The following is a 21071-nucleotide window of genomic DNA, read 5'->3' on the forward strand; positions in this document are numbered from 1 at the left end:
GGGAACGATTGACAGGAATGGGGGAAAGAAATACAGCAGAACAACAATGGGTAGCTATGAGGGATGAAACAGTGAAGACAGCAGAGGATGAAGTAGGTAAAAAGACGAGGGCTAGTAGAAATCCTTGGTTAACAGAAGAAATATTGAATTTAATTGATGAAAGGAGAAAATATAAAAATGCAGTAAATGAAGCAGGCAAAAACAAATACAAATGTCTCAAAAATGAGATCGACAGGAAGTGCAAAATGGCTAATCAGGCATGGGTAGAGGACAAATGTTAGGATGTAGAGCCTTATCTCACTAGGAGTAAGATAGATACTGCCTACAGGAAAATTAAAGAGGCCTGTAGAAAAGAGATCCACTTGTATGAATATCAAGAGCTCAGATGGAAACCCAGTTCTAACCAAAGAAGGGAAAGCAGAAAGGTGGAAGGGGTATATAGAGGGTCTATACAAAGGCGATGTACTTGAGGACAATATTATGGAAATTGGAAGAGGATGTAGATGAAGACGAAATGGGAGATATGATACTGCGTGAAGGATTTGACAGAGCACTGAAAGACCTGAGTCGAAACGAGGCCCCGGGAGTAGACAACATTCCCTTAGAACTACTGACAGCCTTGGGAGAGCCAGTCCTGACAAAACTCTACCATCTGGTGAGCAAAATGTATGAGACAGGCGAAGTACCCTCAGACTTCAAGAAGAATATAGTAATTCCAATCCCAAGAAAGCAGGCGTTGACAGATGTGAAAATTACCGAACTGTCAGTTTAATAAGTCACGGCTGCAAAATACTAACGCGAATTCTTTACAGACGAATGGAAAAGCTGGTAGGAGCCGACCTCGGGGAAGATCAGTTTGGATTCTGTAGAAATATGGGAACACGTGAGGCAATACTGACCCTACAACTTATCTTAGAAGCTAGATTAAGAAAAGGCAAACCTACGTTTCTAGCATTTGTATATTTGGAGAAAGCTTTTGACAATGTTGACTGGAATAATCTCTTTCAAATTCTGTAGGTGGCAGGGGTAAAATACAGGGAGCGAAAGGCTATTTACAATTTGTACAAAAACCAGATGGCAGTTATAAGAGTCGGACATGAAAGGGAAGCAGTGGTTGGGAAGGGAATGAGACAGGGTTGTAGCCTCTCCGCGATGTTATTCAATCTGTATATTGAGCAAGCAGTAAAGGAAACAAAATAAAAATTCAGAGTAGGTATTAAAATCCATGGAGAAGAAATAAAAACTTTGAGGTTTGCCCATGACATTGTAATTCTGTCAGAGACAGCAAAGGCCTTGTGTCTTGAAAGGAGGATACAAGATGAACATCAACAAAAGCAAAACGAGGATAATGGAATGTAGTCGAATTAAGTCAGGTGATGCTGAGGGAGTTATATTAAGGAATGAGACACTTAAAGTAGAAAAGGAGTTTTGCTATTTAGGGAGCAAAATAACTGATGATGGTTGAAGTAGAGAGGATATAAAATGTAGACTTGCAATGGCAAGGAAAGTGTTTCTGAAGAAGAGAAATTTGTTAACATCGAGTATAGATTAAAGTGTCAGGAAGTCGTTTCTGAGAGTATTTGTATGGCGCGTAACCATATATGGAAGTGAAACATGGACGTTAAGTAGTTCAGACAAGAAGAGAGCTTTCGAAATGTGGTGCTACAGAAGAGTGCAGAAGATTAGATGAGTAGATCACATAACTAATGAGGAGGTATTGAATGGAATTGAGGAGGAGAAGGAGAATTTGTGGCACAACTTGACTAGAAGAAGGGATCGGTTGGTAGGTCATGTTCTGAGGCATCAAGGGATCACCAATTTAGCATTGGAGAGCAGTGTGAAGGTTAAAAATATAGAGGCAGACCAAGACATGAATACACTAAGCAGATTCAGAAGGATGTTGACTGCAGTACGTAATGGGAGATGAAGCAGCTTGCACAGGATAGAGTAGCATGGAGAGCTGCATCAAACCAGTCTCAGGACTGACCACAACAACAACAACAACTTGCCTGTATAAATAAACACTACACAGCTGGCAAACTGGCATGCATTTCGGAGGTACGTCTTTAACCGTATATGTTCCAAGTCCTTTGTCATCGATGAAAATTTCATTGTACAAACCAGGATTCGTTTGACCCCCCAGGAATCTATTATTAATAAGAATTTTTCTTTCTTCACATAGGGAAGCATGACGTTAGATAAAAATGAACAATATAATTGCATGTTAAGTTTCCCGGATTTGGAACTTGTTACAATGACATTTGGAAGATCTTTCATTAATTCATCAACGGTGTTCTGAACCTTTGGCCCAAAGTTCCTCATGGCTTCTCACAAACAAAGAAACATGTGCGGCAATAATTCGCCACACAATTTTATCGCATATTGTCCTGTGCACGGGTGCATCACCTTATTCATATTGCGCCTTCTGTCAAACACGGTCTTTGAATTTCTTTCGGCGAGAGTTGTGTTGTATGTTGGCTGGTAGTGGCACGTCTGTATTGATAGCAATTTCTTTTTTTTTTAAGTTCCGGATGACTGCCCTTGTCTGCAATTAAAACTTTCTTGCAGCTTCCAGCGTTTCTTCCGCAGACACACATTCCCTCAAACTCACATACTGTGTGATGTTCCTCTGTCAAATTCTGTGCTGCAGTTTGAATTTGTGTATCCATGAAAGCGATGCTTTGAAGATGAAGTCCTCTGACTGAAATTGGCCTGCAGCAGCCAAAGCCGACTGCTGTAGGTTTCTGGTTGTTACCTGAAAAGTAAAATCAAAGTTTCATTTTATTAATATAATTATTTCTCCGAATGAGTTGTTGAAGATATAGAAAATTGGATGTAGAGTGATAAAAATGAACACTTACTTGCTGATAATTTTGGCGAGACTCCATGAAACGGTCATAGGTCCACGAATCAATTAACAAATATTTATCGATCGTTGATCCTCCAGATTTTATGTTTTCTTCTCATCTCTTCAATTCATCTTTTCTTGTCAAACTTCTAGACCCTTTTATCGGAGAGTTCGAAAACTCCTTTTTTGGGTGTTCTATCACCAGTTTAACAACTTTTATTTTGGTCTCCAACGGAACATAATCGCCTTTTGACGCCTTTCCTGCTGGCTCATAATCTTCATCGTCAGATGAATTTTCTTCAACTCCATGGAATTGATCTTCTTCGTCTACTTCATCAAAATGAATAAGGTCCTCGTCAATGATGAGTGTTTTTTCTCTTAACATTTCCACAGTAGTCCAATACAGTTCTTTTCCAATCACCCTTGAATTGGCAGAAATTGTTGCTGATGCTTCTGTATCAATGACGTCCGCTTCTTGAAGAAGACTCACAATATATGAACACATCTTTCAAATGAGGTTTCGCAACTGCACTATGGATTGAATATTCATGACATTCCTCATCTGCAGATCTTGACGAACCAGGTGTCACTTCCAGTTTTCTATTCACGATGTAAGATTTTACACTTCACTAACAATTCGCACATACGTTATTTCTTCCAGCTACACATGCAAGGTCTCACCACTATGCAAGTAAACCGTCGAATGATCCCCATTCTACCCCGGTTCGAGCCAGGCCCTGCCCTCGTTGGTCATTTACTAGTCGGCAGTTACAAATATTATATTATTTGTGATATAAAACTTTGGAGACTGTCAAATAACATTGTAAATTTAATAAAAGTAAGGAATATGCAGTAAATCCACGTTCCAAACGTTGTGGCGTCCACTTGTGAGTAAAGTGTTTATTTTGACAACCATGTTTCCCTGGGCCGCTACCGAACTGCAACTCTCCAGCACCAAAGCCACCTCACCATAGTGGGGTCAGATTCAGTATCCACAGAGAAGTAAAATATGATTCAGTAATTACAGCTCAACAGGAAATCCAGCTTGGAAAATACAAATCAGCATCAGGAACATTACCTACGACGTTGCAATTGGGTATATAGAAACAAAGATTCTAAACAAAATTTTAATAAAGTAAATGTACGGGAAACATGAGGAAATGCTTTTAATATCACTGCACTATCAAAATATTTTGCATCAGCTTAAGTACCACATCACAAATTTCAGTGTTACATATATTATGAACTGGCAAAAGTGAGCACAGAATAGAGTACAAACCATATTATATCTTGAAAAACATTTGTCTTTTTACTATGAGTGGAAATTTTAGTGGCAAAGACAGTAATGGAAATTAAACAGCTTTTATAAATTTAGTGGTGTGGCTCCCTATAAAGTAGAGGCCAGTTTTAACGTACCTGAGAGGATAAATTGTTACAGCCAAGGAAAAATTGGATTTGGTTGCAACAACAAAGGGAAACAATAACACAGAGTGGTTAATGAGAATATGAACTAATATCATACACTGACAGTCTGCAAATGACTGAAGTGTGTGGCAGTGGGTACTACTTACTGTAACAAACATTAGTATTACTTTTGTTTCTATTCGCATATGGAATGTAGCAAGAACAATTGCTTAAATGTCTCTGTGCCTGATGTAATTAGTCCACTCTTGTTTCCTTAGTCCTTACAGCAAATACATAGGGGACTGAATTGTATTCCTACATTCCTCACTTAACACTGGTTCTTGAAACTTTGTAAGTGGGTCATTGTGGGATACGATTTCACAGGTTTTCTCGGCATGACTGATAGGTATTGTGCTTCCGGATATAGAGCCAGATTGTTGTTTTCATTTTATGTCATTATTTTAGTACATAAAATGGAAACAACAATTTACCTGTATACATATATGCACACTATTACTCTGTGGGATAGTTTGCATCCATCTTTATGTGTCCCTTAGTTAAGATTTTCCAGCACCCACATGATGCTATGTTAGTCTTTGTATATTTTTAATGTCCTCACTTAGTCCTATTTGGCATGGGTCCCGCACACTTGTGCAGTATTCCCACACACTTGTGCAGTATTCTAGTGTTTTATATGCAATCTCCTTTGTAGAATGATTGCATTTTACCAGTATCCAACCAATGAACTGAAATCTGCCACCTGTTTTGTCTGTCACTCAGCCTATATGATTATTCTATTTCATATGCTCATATACCTTCCGCCACTGATTTGGATCTTGGCCATCGTCACCAGAGACCTCAGAAAGATGTCTCTTGTGGTGGCACACAGTTGCTGTCATCGTAATGTCGTCTTCTTCTTGTGTCTGGCAGATTGCAATCTGTTGAATATGGCCCGAACTCAGGTTTCTTGATATGTAAACTGCGGCTCTGTCGTGGCCTGATGGGAACCAGTGTGTTGTTGATAATGCGTGCTATCACAAGTTTTAATACCCAGCGTCTCCACCAGAAAAATGTCACGAAGAAGAAGGTGTACTTAGATGAATAACTAACACTAACTTCACTAAATGAAGGTTTATTCAGCACTTGCACGTACAAGAGCATGGAGCGAACTGCCTCCAGCCAGAACACATACAGTTTATATACCGCTACAGAACATTCCAGTACAATGATTCTTGACATTGTGGATACTTCTAGAATGTATTCAAACAGAATATAGAAATTAAAATGACACAGTCCAGGTGAGTTTTGAACTCACAACTCTCCATTCAATAGTTTAGTATCATAAACTCCGCTTCTTCTGCGACAATATTATGAAAAGGAAAGTTGCCAATTGCCATATAGTGGAGATGCTGAGTCACAGATAGGCACAATAAAAAGGCTGTCACAAATGAAGTACCATGAAGTCACACTTGAGTGTGGCTTCAGTTGCCTGAGACTGCAGTCGTGTGTGAGTTGTATTTACGTGAGTGAGTGAGTGAGTGAGTGAGTGTGGGTGTGAGTGTGGGTCTGTGTGTCAGTCTGTGTGTGGTCTATTTTTGATGAAGACCTTAATGGCTGGAAGCTTTATCTGTGACAGTCTTTTTGTTGTGCCTGTCTGCAACTCAGTATCTCTGCTATACAGTGAGTGGCAACTTTCCTTTTCATAATATTGTAATGTCCTTTTTTTGTTTGTTTTTGTTCAGAGCACAGTTTAACCTTTCTGAATACATAAAGCAAGCTGCCAATTTTATATCACTCTGTAATCTTAACAACCTCTGGCTGAATATTTTCGCAAAATCAAACAATGGAAACTCCAGATGGGAACATCAACAATGTAGGAAAAGACAGATTGCTACTTACCATAAAGAAAACACGTTAAGTTGTAGACAGGCACAATTTAAAAACACTTACATAAAGCTTTCAGTCACAGTCTTCATCAGTAAAAGGGAGACATACATCACTCATACACACAAGCAAGCACACCTCATGCACACATGAATATTTTGGCAGCTATTTTCAGACAAGACTTCATTATAGATAACTGCATCATCTTCGAAAAGTCTAAGGCTACTATTAATACCATCTACCAGATTTTAAACACCTAACATGAACAGCAAAGTTCCTAAAACACCTCCCTGGGGTACACCTAAATTTACTTTTACATTTGTTGTTGATTCTCCATTCAAGATAACATACTACATTTGCCCTATTAAAAAATTCTAAAATCCAGTAACAAATTTCAGTTGACACCGAATGTTGTTGTACTTTCATTAATGAGCATTGATGTGGCACCAAATCAAATGTCTCATGAGAGTCATCTACTTGACACCCTTCATCCATAGTTTTATGAGTATCGTGTGACAAAGTGCATTTTGGGTTATGCATGACAATTTTTTCTGAAATTCATGCTAGATGGAATGGAGGAAATAATTTTGTTTGAGATACATCATTATGTTTGAGCTTGGTGTATGTTCTAAAATTCTACAACAGATGAATATCAAAGATATCGAAAGTAGTTTTGGGTACCACTTTTTTTTTTTTTTAACCACTCGGCACAGTTTTGGTTAGAGCAGTCATCAGTGTACTGTGTTTTAAAGAGGCACTAATTCAATAGTAAATTCTGGATAAACTCTGACAAGGATTCCACCACATCCTGAGGCATTGTTCAATTTTAGTGACAACAGCTGTTTCTCAACAGTGACTCACACTAACATCTACATTGCTCATTGTAAACTGGGTTTGTACTCCTGTATCTTTATTTGTAGCAGAACAATTGAAAAAGAAGTTTGGCACTTCTAGTTTTACCTTTATATCCTCAATTTCAGGTCCTGTGTAACTCATATCTGAATACTAACTTTTATTCCACTGATAGCCTTTTCATAAGACCTGAATTTATTTTGGTACATGAGAGGTCATTTGCCAATATTCTGCTGTAGTACTCATGGAAGGCTTCACGCATTGCCCTTCTGACAGTCTAACACATTTCATTTAGTACCTCTTTACACATGTTCCTATTCTCCGTTATACACATAATGTGAAGTAATCACTGTTTCTTTATAAAAACTGTAGCTCACAGAGGTGCCCTTCCATCATGAACTGTTCTGCTAGGTACTTACATATCTGTTGTTTGGTCAATATTCCTTTACAGGCACTTGCCCAGAGCTAAGGGTTTCCAGTTCCTCATAAGGTGCTACACTTTTGCTTCTTCATCTAGTTTACTGAACATGTAAATCTTCCTACTTTTTTAGTTGCCCTTTGTGCTCTAATAATCATCATTGTTACCAAAGCCTTGCCGTCAGTGGTTCTAGTTCCACTATGAACATCCATAAAGACACCAGGTCCATTTGTTGCCATTGGACCCAACATATTTCCATCACAAGTGACTTTCTGAACTATCTGCTTTACATAGTTTTCAAAGAACACATTCTGTATTGTTTCACATGCTGCTTACAAAACTGCAGCTACCCCAACTGATAGTTGGATGGTCAAAATATCTTCCAATAATGACAGTACCTGTGGAGGACATACATTTTTGCGAGCTGAGGTTTGTATTTTTTTTTTTTTTTAAGTTTAGTTCAAATCAGTAAAGAAATATTAAATCAAGTTTCAACAATGCTAACAGTACAAAACTTCATAAAAGATATTTATGTCCAGCAAAAATAGGAAAAAGGGGGGAGGAGTCAAAACCCAACTTGAGTACTTTATGTTTATCTACTTTAAAGTTGTAATTACATTACCACTGTGTAGCCACGTTCATTGACAGTTATTTTAATTTGGTTTTGTGGGTTATAATCTAATTCTTGGAGATAGAAATTACTGGCTGTAAGAAATTACTGGCTAAATACAACTATCTATAAGAACATACTGATGCTAAAGAGATGTGGCCAAACTTGAAAAAAATGTTATTCAACGTACCTGGAACGATAATTTTTTCTTTGGAAAATCTTTGGTTCATTGCATATTTTGTATATGCCATTTCTGATGCAATATTCTGGCTGCAATCTTGTTTTGATCTCTCCACTAATGGCCTATGAGGAAGTGTTTCTTTGGTATTATGCACACAATTTATTTTCCCACGTTTGTTGTACTGCGAAGAAGTATTTGGCACAACAGGTGGACTAAATGACAAAGGTTGCTGCTGTTCAAAGCACTCAACATCAGAATCATTCATGGATGATTCAAATTTGTATTTAAAGCCATCAAGTTTGTCAGGTGAAATGTTGTATATGTGACTTGTTGCTTCAGATGTATCACAAGATACTGTTGAATTTATTGAACTGGAAAGAATGCCATGACTTGTTTCACAGTCTGGCATCTCTACACATTGTAACTCACAATTTTCACTCACAGTTTCTTTCTTTGAGCTGGAATTCCCATGCAGTATTAGATTCAGCGGGGATTCACGAACAACAGTGGTAGATGGCAGGTCATCACCAGCTTGTATACTTGCAGATTGCAAGTAATGTGTGGTAGTGGCAGATGGTAATGGCTGAATTTGGCATGCTGAAGGTGATAACCTTGACAGAAATGATTTTTCAGCTTGTGTGATTGTATGTTGTGTGTCACATCCAAACTGGTTTTGACCTAAAAATGTCAAAAACAAATACATAAAAATGAACAATACAATGGTAAAGATCCAATTTGAATATATAATTAACATACTACAACTATTCACATAATCATGAACCTACTACTACTACAACACACACACACACACACACACACACACACACACACACACACACAGAGAGAGAGAGAGAGAGAGAGAGAGAGAGAGAGAGAGAGAGAGAGAGAGAGAGTGTATAAGCCTCATAAATTACTAAATAATAAATGCACAACTTAGGTTAATGTTGAGATGTATAGGATGTCATAGGAGGAATGGTCAGTATTAAAGGATATGACAGGAACAATCATTTGAGCAAAGAAGTCTTGTAAACATGGGCTCTAACGCACATACCTTAAGAGTTAAGAGCACTTTTTCATCTTCACTACTGTGAAAGACATCTCTTCTCTGAGCAAGTGCTCATAGATCTTTAGGTATGCGTTTTACAGCCCATGTTTAGTAGACAATTGTTCCCTGTTTTGGTCCACTCTGTCTCCTACCAAAATCTGTAAAACAAAGAGCGTGCAGTAGGAAAGATCTGTTTCACAGTATTGAAGATGATGATGGGTTAATAGCTCTTAAGCTATGCATTTTACAGCCCATTGTTCACTAGATGTTTTTGATTCCCATCATCTCTCTGAATGCTGAGCATTCCTCCTGGAACACCCTGTATAGCATAAGTACATACATAACACTAGGCTCAACCCTGCTGTAGAGGCTTGTTTAGTATAAACATCATAATTTAACTGATTAGAATCAAAAAACAAGTCTCTGTGACATTTTCTTTGTTTTATCAGCATCATCAGGTATATCACTACCAATAATATCCACTAAAGTTAGTTACACAATCAAGTTTACGCACACAAAACTTTTTTACAATGCAATACATTCTTCATAAGTCATATGAGGAACAAAACAAAAGTGAAATGGAAGTAGATCATTTTAGATTTATTAAGGTATGGGGACCAGTAAACTCTCAACACATGATGCTGAACTGTTACAACACAAAGGACTGACAATTGTCTCATAAGAGCACATTGGAAAAAAAACCATCACGGCCCACCAAAGTACAAAAGCACTGCTGAAAATCAGGCCTATACAGTGAAAAATGTGACATTTATCTTGGGAAAAAAAGACACTGTTTCTGAAAATTACTTTCTACCAGTACCGCCTAATAAGGTTTTATTCAAAATCAATGAACAGGAATTGTTACAATACAGGAAGTGCTTGACAGAACACCAACAATTACTGAGTGTACATCCCATCACTTGTTCAAGTCAAGTGCATGTAAAATTGACCATTGATGCTTCTTAAGCTCTGTTCCCACACAATCTAACACTTTACACGTGCACTTCTGTTACTATTGCATGAATGAAATAAGATGTAATCTGTGTCCAAGAATAGAAATCTAGGGCAGGAGGAAAGAGGGTAGATAATAAAGTTCAAGTAATTATATTTAATAATTGTAAAACACTAACCGAACTTAAAGAAGAGGAGCAAAAATATAGCTGATGGTCCCATAGCATGTTACCAAAGAGCCATAGGATGACAGGCCACATAGACAGAATTAATTAATTAATTAATTAATTAATGGGCACAGGGTGGATTGAAGAGGTTTTGAATACGGAGATGAGGGGGAAGAGGATGGTTTGGAATGAGAGAACTAGCACAAGATCAGAGAGAAAGCGGGCACAGAGAATAAGGAAAAAATAATTCTTGCAATATGGATAAAATACGATAAACATAGATAAAAACTGAAGGAAAGACAGGTTTAGTGAAATCTGATTTTGCCAAAGAATGAAGTGTAAGAAATATTCCTTACTCCCAAGTCCTCATGCCCATCTACTACTACAGAGGTGTGACAGACACCTCTTGTTTAATCACAGCAGCTACATTTATTATCAACCACTACAAGCACTGTGTACTACCCTATTAGCCATGATCACCATCCAATTTTTCTTGCATGATTAGTCACTAGCAGAGAATGGGAACTAATTCATTTCTGTTGAAGGAAATATTTATAAAGATCACATTCTGCCACTGTTATTCAGCATTTAATGGCTCATGCACCCTCCTCTCCCTATACCAACTATTTCGTAATGTGAAAATGGCAATGTACCCTCCCACCATATTCTAGAAACTGGCTGTCCCTTCCCCCGTCCCCCACCTTCCATGAACTTTTCACTAATCAGTACTCATCTCACATTTTTTTCTATTCTCTGTGTTACCAGATCTCCTTCTGCTGTTTCCTTTTTGCTATTTTCTTTTCTGTTCCCATTTAATGTCTTCCTTGCCATTGCAGTCTGCCCTCTTAAGAGTTACAATCCCTGTATCTCACTTCCCCTCCAATTTATTGTGTCCTACAGCTTTCCACCCCACTGACCCATAAAAATGAAAACCACAAAGGAATGAAATATATGCCAAATCAGCATAACATGTACTACATGTTTAGATAGGGGAATGATTATCATTTCAACATAGGCTAGATAAGACTAACGCCATCTGCATCTTGTACAAAATAAAATTGTGCAGCAGGTTTCTCATTCAAGACTCATACTTGCATGTGAGTTTGTTAGAATAACACGTTACACCTCAGACAAGAATATTACCACCTACTACATCTACAATTTATACCGTCTACTATTTGGCACTGAAATTCGACGGCGGCAGGAAAGAACTCATCATGACCATGATTTAACGTAATGCAATATGCTACTCACTTTGGCTGAGATGCCAGGAATGTCATGCAAATACAGAATTGTTGGTTTCAGGAGGGACACAGAGGATTTCTGTTGTGACAGTGCCACGACATGTAACAGTGCCGCCAAGACAGTACGCGCAAACGGCGATAGAGGCGCTCCGCATCTCGGCTGAGCGCGGGAGCGCCACCTAGCTACGAACGGCGCCGGCCACATGTCACGGCATGGCAGCCGAATACGAAATACTGAGTTGTTATTATGTAACCAGCTATTGTTTCTAAGAGAGAGTGTTTGAATACTCACGCAATTATTGATGATTAAAGGTTATAACACTTTTTTGGCGACGAGGATGGGATATTTTCACTGCGTTGTGGATTTGCGTGTTCGTGACGGGGCAGACATGGAACAGCTTATGAAAGCGCTCACTGAACAACAAACACAGCTGACGGCTGCTATTCAGGCTCAACAAACACAGCTGACGGCTGCGATTCAGGTGTTGTCAACGTCGCTTACTCATCGTCTGTCTTCCTCTTCTCTGCCTCCATTACCTCCTTACGACGAGGCCGTTGAAGACTGGGAGGATTATGAGAAGCGTTTGCGGCAGCACTTCTTGGCTTTCGGCGTTGTCGATGCTTCTATTTGTAAGTCATTATTTCTATCTTGGATTTCTCCACGAATCTATCAGCTGCTATCTCAGTTAGCCCCTCTGCGGGAACCTGCCTCTCTGTCCTTCCAAGAAATGTGTGACTTATTGTCTGACTATTACTGAAAAAACACCCACGTCGTTGCCGCCCACGTGGCGTTCTACCGGTGTCGTAAACAGCCCCATCAATCTTACTGGGCTTGGGCGGCGGAACTACACGGTCTGAGTAGGAAATGTCAGTTTGTCACGGACACTCATCATGAGTCTTATGCTGATTCAATGGTTAGGGATGCTATTCTACGGCTTGCTCCTGATAAAGAAGTTCAGCAACGGGCCCTACAACTGCCAAACCCGTCGTTGTCGGAAGTTCTAAGCATCGCTCAATCCTTTGAAGTGTCTCAAAGGCGCGCCAATAGATGCGTGGAGTGATGTAGGCGCTGTACAGTCAACCCTCGACACGGACAATTTGCCTGTTTCACAGAGGAACAAAGATGTGGCGGCGGTTCACTTGCTTAAACAACGTCGCGTTGGGCCGCAACATTCGCAGCGAAACCAGCAACTACAGAAGCAGGTTCGTCCCCGCACTTCCTTCTTGCCCCCGTTGTTTCGTACAGCATGACAGGGCCACGTGTCCAAAACGTTGGGCCATGTGTAATTCATGTAGGAAAAAAGGCCACATTGATTCCGTGTGTCAGTCCCCTAAAGTTCCTATCGACGAGGACGAGGCATCAGACATGGATGTTCACTATGTGCTTTCTCAAACAAATAAGTTGTTTGTTACTGTTCGTGTTCTAGATAAAGACATCCGCATGCAAGTGGACACTGGCTCTGCAGTAACTCTCATTAATTCTTGCACGTATTTGGAGTTGGGCTCCCCTCCTTTGTCTCCAGTTACGCGAAATCTGAGAACTTATAATAAACAGAAAATTCCTATCATTGGTCAGTTTGATGCTTCCACTACCTACGAGTCTGTTGTTAGGCCCCTCACATTTTACGTGGTGGATCATGCGGGCACTGAAAACCTGTTCGGTTATGATGCTTTCCAGTTGTTCGGGTTCTCCATTGATGATGATGTGCACCTCATATCTGAGGATTTCCGTATCAACAGCTGGATGGATTGTTTTCTGAATTTTCATCCGTGTTCTCTGCTGGTCTGGGTTGTGCCAAGGATTTTGAAGCCCACATTACTCTTAAACCTACGGCTCGCCCTAAGTTTTTCCGGGCACGCCCTATTCCGGTGGCGTTGCGTGCACCTGTCACAGCTGAGATAGACAGGTTAACAGCTTCAGGGATTCTCCTTCCTGTTACCTCCAGCGAATGGGCATCATCAATCGTGGTGGCACTGTTAAATGTCGTGACACTGTCACAACAATTTCAGTGGTGTCTTGCCACTAGTGGCCAAGAGGACAGACATACCGTTCACTTAGCCATTCAGGCTCGTACAGTTATATCGCACACCTAGAGGGCACAAATGGGCTTGTTTGCAAGAAGACAGATATCCACAAAGGTAGTGTGATGCAACTTGGAGTGCAACAAACTGTCAGCAAGATGAGTGACAATTATTGCAGTTTCCCATGCTACAGCAATGCAAAGAGAAACATGCCAACAGTTGTAAGCCTGATGACAACAATCGACACAGAAGTGGCACCACATTATTTTTTCTGACAAGTCCTTGTTCAGGGTACACACCTGTGTGTTCATGCGTGCATGCATGTGCACCTGGCACCATGGTACAGGGTGTCTTTGGGTACATGACAAATGTCAACAAAGCCGGTACTACGAACAGTAGCGGACACTTTTCCTATTTATTAGGACTGGTGGCTACGTCCTACCTACGATGTCTGCATAACATTATCTTTCAACAAGTCCGCACATAGCCCATGTTGTCCTGACCTTCCTTGATAAAGAGTGTTTTCAATTGTGTTTCTGGTCAGTACACCACTCCAGATCTCTTACCCACTGAAAATATCTGGTCACACTTTGCCGAGAGACTGGTGCACCACCAAATGCCAGCCATTACACTGATGAACACCAGCATAGAGCTGAAGTAGCATGGAATGATGTACCTATATTTGTCATCCAAGCCCAGTTTGACTCAATGTCTAGATGAGTTAGAGGTATGTTACTGCTAGAGGGCGAAACTCTATGTCTAAATTCTGCAGCATGAATACCTCCATATCACCTACAAACCTAATGATACACTTTTCTTCTAAATGTTTATGCACTGCAAGTACAAGTTTCTTATTTGTTATCCTTTCTTGTGTTGCAGTTTTAACAGTTAGCAGTGCACTATCTTTCTTTCCCTCAATCTCCCTATCCTACCAACCTCACAACCTACACCATTACTCACAAAGGCTCATGGAGTGCACCTCGTACCCAGATATTCACTAAAATGGCACCAGCCACACAGAAAAAACAGTGGATTTTAATCATGCAAACGAGCAACCTGGCTTTCGTGGATAATGCACTACAGCCAACTAGTGATCCACAACCAAAGTCATAGAATAGTTCAAAGTCTACATTACACTTTGGCTGGAATTCATAGATTTTGACTGTTTCAACTAAATATGTAATAATATAAAAAAGGTAATGTTCTCAAGAAAGTCTCATATTTAAGTAGAATTTAGAACACCACAGTTTGGGTTCCAGACGGGTTGCTCAATTGAGAATGCTATTTATACATTCATGACCAAATACTACAAGCCACAAATAACAAAATACTGTTAGCTTATACTTTTGTGATATCTCCAAGCTGTTTAACTGTGTAGAAATGTTACTCTCTTAGACTCAAACAAGTTGTGTGTACGGCCACCAATGCCACAATACTTAACAAACAGAATGCAAAACACTGTGCTGAGTAATTGAAACAATGGTGATAGGAAGAAAATTTTAGTAATTGGGTAGAAATCACAGGAGGAGTTCCACAGGGTTAAATTTTGAGTCCATTTCTGTCCCATATCCATGTGAATGATTTTTCACTTTGTGACGAAGCAAGCTGGGATGTTTTTACTTATCCTCTTGTTTTGCCATCTGCCTCCTTAAAATTCGTTTTTTCAATTTTAATTAATTACCATTAAAATACGTGAATATAATCTGTACTTTCATAATAGAGAAAGGCTGACCCACAGTTTTAAAGAATATAACACTAGATCTAATTTTGAGCTAAGTTTTATGTTGTTGTTGTTGGGGTCTTCAGCCCTGAGACTGGTTTGATGCAGCTCTCCATGCTACTCTAACCTGTGCAAGCTTCTTCATTTCCGAATACATACTGCAGCCTACATCCTTCTGAATCTGTTTAGTGTATTCATCTATTGGTCTCCCTCTACAATTTTTACCCTCCACGCTGCCCTCCAATACTAAATTGGTGATCCCTTGATGCCTCAGAACATGTCCTACCAACCGATCCCTTCTTCTTGCCAAGTTGTGCCACAAACTCATCTTCTCCCAAATCCTATTCAATACTTCCTCATTAGTTACATGATCTACCCATCTAATCTTCAGCATTCTTCTGTAGCACCACATTTCAAAGGGTTCTATTCTCTTCTTGTCCAAACTATTTATCGTCCACGTTTCACTTCCATACATGGCTACACTCCATACAAATACTTTCAGAAACGACTTCCTGACCTTTAAATCTATACTCGATGTTAACAAATTTCTCTTCTTCAGAAATGCTTTCCTTGACACTGCCTGAATACATTTTATATCCTCTCTACTTCGACCATCATCAGATACTTTTCTCACCAAATAGCAAAACTCATTTACTACTTTAAGTGTCTCATTTCCTAATCTAATTCCCTCAGCATCGCCCAACATTATTCGACTACATTCCATTATTCCTATTTTGCTTTTGTTGATGTTCATCTTATATCCTCCCTTCAAGACACTGTCCAATCCCTTCAACTGCTCTTCCAAGACCTTTGCTGTCTCTGACAGAATTACAATGTCATCGGCAAACCTAAAAGTTTTTATTTCTTCTCCATGGATTTTAATACCTACTCCGAATTTTTCTTTTGTTTCCTTTACTGCTTGCTCAATATACAGATTGAATAACATCGCGGAGAGGCTACAACCCTGTCTCATTCCCTTCCCAACCACTGCTTCCCTTTCATGTCCGACTCTTATAACTGCCATCTGGTTTTTGTACAAATTGTAAATAGCCTTTCGCTCCCTGTATTTTACCCCTGCCACCTAAAGAATTTGAAAGAGATTATTCGAGTCAACATTGTCAAAAGCTTTCTCCAAATATACAAATGCTAGAAACGTAGGTTTGCCTTTCCTTAATCTTTCTTCTAAGATAAGTCGTATGGTCAGTATTGCCTCACATGTTCCCATATTTCTACAGAATCCAAACTGATCTTCCCCGAGGTCAGCTCCTACCAGCTTTTCCATTCGTCTGTAAAGAATTCGCGTTAGTATTTTGCAGCCGTGACTTATTAAACTGACAGTTCGGTAATTTTCGCATCTGTCAACGCCTGCTTTCTTTGGGATTGGAATTACTATATTCTTCTTGAAGTCTGAGGGTACTTTGCCTGTCTCATACATTTTGCTCACCAGATGGTAGAGTTTTGTCAGGACTGGCTCTCCCAAGGCTGTCAGTAGTTCTAAGGGAATGTTGTCTACTCCCGGGGCCTCATTTTGACTTAGGTCTTTCAGTGCTCTATCAAACTCTTCACGCAGTATCATATCTCCCATTTCATCTTCATCTACATCCTCTTCCATTTCCATAATATTGTCCTCAAGAACATCGCTCTTGTATAGACCCTCTATATACTCCTTCCACCTTTCTGCTTTCCCTTCTTTGCTTAGAACTGGGTTTCCATCTGAGCCCTTGATATTAATACAAGTGGTTCTCTTTTCTCCAAAGGTCTCTCTAATTTTCCTGTAGGCAGTATCTATCTTACCCCTAGTGAGGTAAGCCTCTACATCCTTATATTTGTCCTCTAGCCATGCCTGCTTAGCCATTTTGCACTTCCTGTCGATCTCATTTTTGAGACGTCTGTATTCCTTTTTGCCTGCTTCATTTACTGCATTTTCATATTTTCTCCTTTCATCAATTAAATTCAGTATTTCTTCTGTCACCCAAGGATTTCTACTAGCCCTCGCCTTTTTACCTACTTGATCCTCTGCTGCCTTCACCACTTCATCCCTCAATGCTATCCATTCTTCTTCTACTGTATTTCTTTCCCCCATTCTTGTCAATTGTTCCTTTATGCCCGTCCTGAAACTCTCTACAACTTCTGGTTCCTTCAGTTTATCCAGGTCCCATCTCCTAAAAAAAAAAAAAAAAAAAAAAAAACGCCTTTTTGCAGTTTCTTCAGTTTTAATCTACAGTTCATAACCAATAGGTTGAGGTCAGAGTCCACATCTGCCCCTGGAAATGTCTTACAATTTAAAACCAGGTTCCTAAATCTCTGTCTTACCATGATATAATCTATCTGATATCTTCTAGTATCTCCAGGGTTCTTCCATGTGTACAACCTGCTTTCATGATTTTTAACCAAGTGTTAGCTATGATTAAGTTATGCTCTGCGCAAAATTCTACCAGGCGGCTTCCTCTTTCATTTCTTAGCCCCAGTCCACTACTATGTTTCCTTCTTTCCCTTTTCCTACGCTCGAATTCCAATCACCCATGACTATTAAATTTTCGTCTCCCTTCACTACCTGAATAATTTCTTTTTTCGCATCATACATTTCATCAATTTCTTCGTCATCTGCTGAGCTAGTTGGCATATAAATAGTTTTATGTATGTAATTGATTTTCTAATTTAGTTTTATGTATGCAATTGATTTTCTAATTTATTTTGACTATTCCTAGTTAGTTCTTTCATTATAGGGAGAAATCAGTAATTGTTTCGTAACTTAAATTATATTATTGACATATAAACAAACATAAATTATCTACTAATTATAAACATTTGGAAGACGAAATGCTAGTATTCTTAAAGTATCTATTTGGCTTTAGTTGGAAACATGTTAACAAAAATAGCCTATCATTAATTTCAAAGTAATTAACACATTTGTCAAAAGCATTGTTTGTGTACTTACATATGTTAATTTCATGATTTAAACAAATAATCCGGACTAACTCTGGTTGTGGAAGAAAGTGTAAAAAACAACCAATTTTTCGATATATTCAGTCAATCAAATGAGTTAAGTTTTAATTGTAATTTCTGTAAATTAAACTTCAAACAATGTGTTGTTTCAGCATCTATTATTGTGATGATATATATAAGTGCCTTATTTTTGGTCACAAGACAGACAGGCCATGGCCGAGTTTCAATGAGGAACCTGTGTTGGCTAGAATGACAACAATGTGTCAACTTAACAGTGAAATAAGTGTTACACCAATAGGCCATGTGTTAAAGCAACGACAGTGTCTGCTCCATACGTACCAGATTATTCTTCAAAAACTGTGAACTTCGTGGTTAGGTTTTACTGCTCATAGATGTTCAACATGAAACTTTTGTAGCAGTACGTGGAGGTTTCCCTGCAAACTATTAATGAGGCATATCGAAAGTTAAACATATGACTATATATTATTAGGGGGTTGTGAACAATGAAATTAAAGTACTCTGAAACAAAACTGTGCACTTGTCAGCTACATTATTTACAGCAGTCAGTGTCAGAATCCACAACCCAGTTTTCAGTCAGCGTAGCAATGCAGTGTGTTGACACAGAGGACACCAAACAAATTTAATAAAGCAGGCAGAACTGTTACAACTTGACAGTCATCGAGCAGAATTGGTATTTTTTGTAGACAGTTCTGGTCTTATAATAAAGACCATTCAAGAGAAAGCAACAGAAGACATTCCTCAAAGAATTATTTAATGGTTTGCTGGAAACTGACTTTCCCTTAACTTTGATGTTATACACTATCTTCAGTTCTGTACACCAAACAGCTGTGAAAATTATCGAACTATCAGTTTGATAAGTCACGGCTGCAAAACACTGACAGCATTTCTGTACAAACGAATGGAAAACTGGTAGAAGCCGAACTCGGGGAAGATCATTTTGCATTCCGCAGAAATGTTGGAACACGCAAGCCAATACTGACCCTACGACTTATCTTACAAGATCGATTACAGAGAGATAAACCTACTTTTCTAGCATTTGTAGACTTAGGGAAACCTTTTGACACTGGACAACTCTCTTTCAAATTCTGAAGGTGGCAGGGGTAAAATCCAGGAAGAAAAAGGCTATTTACAATTTTTACAGAAACCAGATGGCAGTTATAAGAGTCAAGGGACATGAAAGGGAAGCAGTGGTTGGGAAGGGAATGAGACAGTGTTGTAGCCTCTCCCTGGTGTTATTTAATCTGTATATTGATCAAGCACTAAAAGAAACAAAAGAAAAATTCAGAGTAGGTATTAAAATCCATGGAGAAGAAATAAAAACTTTGAGATTTGCCGATGACATTGTTATTCTGTCAGAGGAGGATGTAAGTTGAACAACAACAAAAGCAAAACGAGGATAATGGAATGTAGTTGAATTAAATTGGGTGATGCTGAGGGTATTAGATTAGGAAATGAGACGCTTAAAGTAGTAAAGGAGTTTTGCTATTTGGGGAGCAAAATAACTGATGATGGTCGAAGTAGAGAGGATATAAAATGTAGCCTGGCAATGACAAGGAAAGCGTTTCTGAAGAAAAGAAATTTGTTAACATTGAGTGTAGTTTTTAAGTGTCAGGAAGTCGTTTCAGAAAGTATTTGTATAGAGTGTAGTCATGTATGTTTGCGAAACATGGACAATAAATAGTTCGGACAAGAAGAGAATAGAAGCTTACGTAATGTGTTGCTACAGAAGAATGCTGAAGATTAGCTGGGTAGATAATGTAACTAATGAGGAGGTATTGAATAGAACTGAGGAGAAGAGGAGTTTGTGGCACAACTTGACTAGAAGAAGGGAACGGTTGGTAGGACATGTTCTGAGGCATCAAGGGATCACCAATTTAGTATTAGAGGGCAGTGTGGAGGGAAAAATCATAGAGGGAAACCAAGAGATGAATACACTACGCAGATTCAGAAGGATATAGGTTGCAGTAGCTACTGGGAGTTGAAGAAGCTTGCACAGGATAGAGTAGTATGGAGAGCTGCATAAAACCAGTCTCAGGCCTAAAGATCACAACAACAGCTGCCAATGAAACAACCTTACAGGAACTGATTGGCAATTTTCCACTTTTCCACATTAACAACAAACAGAGAAATGCAGTCCAAAATTTCCTGACCCGTCAGAGGAAGATTTTCTAACCACCTGCAGTGGCAATTTGAAAGTTCCATGTACATTTCAACTTTTGCAAGCGAGTCATGAAATAAATAACACAAACTTTGAAGAAAATACCTATGTGCCAATGAGAAGCATGAGCATCTTTTTCAAAAGAATTATGTAGGGTGTATAAGCTGCAAGTGCCTAATTCCTGTAATTTCTTCCATGCTCTTGTTTCACATTATTCTGCAGAATACTAATGAATGTTTTATTTACTGCAGGTTCATTCATAAACACTTGCAAAAGTCTTAAGTTTGATACTTTCTACAGCAGCCATAAATGAATTTTTAATATTCTCTGCTATTGCACGGCCCATTAAAATACAAAAAAATTATCTTGTTTGAACCTGATTTAAGTCTGTATTCCAACACCTAACTGAAATATTCATCTGCTTGGTATGGTGGGTGTATTTAAAGTTCATTAAATAAAAGTGTGTATTCATCTACAGAATCTAAATATTTAAACTAACTCTGTTTGAAATGTGGTGCAATACCAAAACAAATTAGATAGGCTCATTTTTTCTCTCCGCAATTGAAGTACTTCGCTGTCTCATTATCAGGAAACATATTT

The 21071-nt window shown here is 38.9% G+C and overlaps 1 protein-coding gene across 1 annotated transcript in view; it reads right to left on the reverse strand.

Moving 5' to 3' along the window:
* The window catches only part of LOC126268010 (uncharacterized), a 315334-nt gene that overhangs the window by 206438 nt on the left and 87825 nt on the right, over positions 1–21071 (reverse strand). Inside the window, exon 4 of the mRNA XM_049973418.1 lies at positions 8207–8875. Coding sequence (XP_049829375.1) covers positions 8207–8875 — 669 coding nt within the window. The remainder of the gene's footprint in view (positions 1–8206; positions 8876–21071) is intronic.

This window comes from Schistocerca gregaria, chromosome 4 (genome assembly GCF_023897955.1).
Source record: "Schistocerca gregaria isolate iqSchGreg1 chromosome 4, iqSchGreg1.2, whole genome shotgun sequence".
Taxonomy (NCBI): Eukaryota; Metazoa; Arthropoda; class Insecta; order Orthoptera; family Acrididae; genus Schistocerca; species Schistocerca gregaria.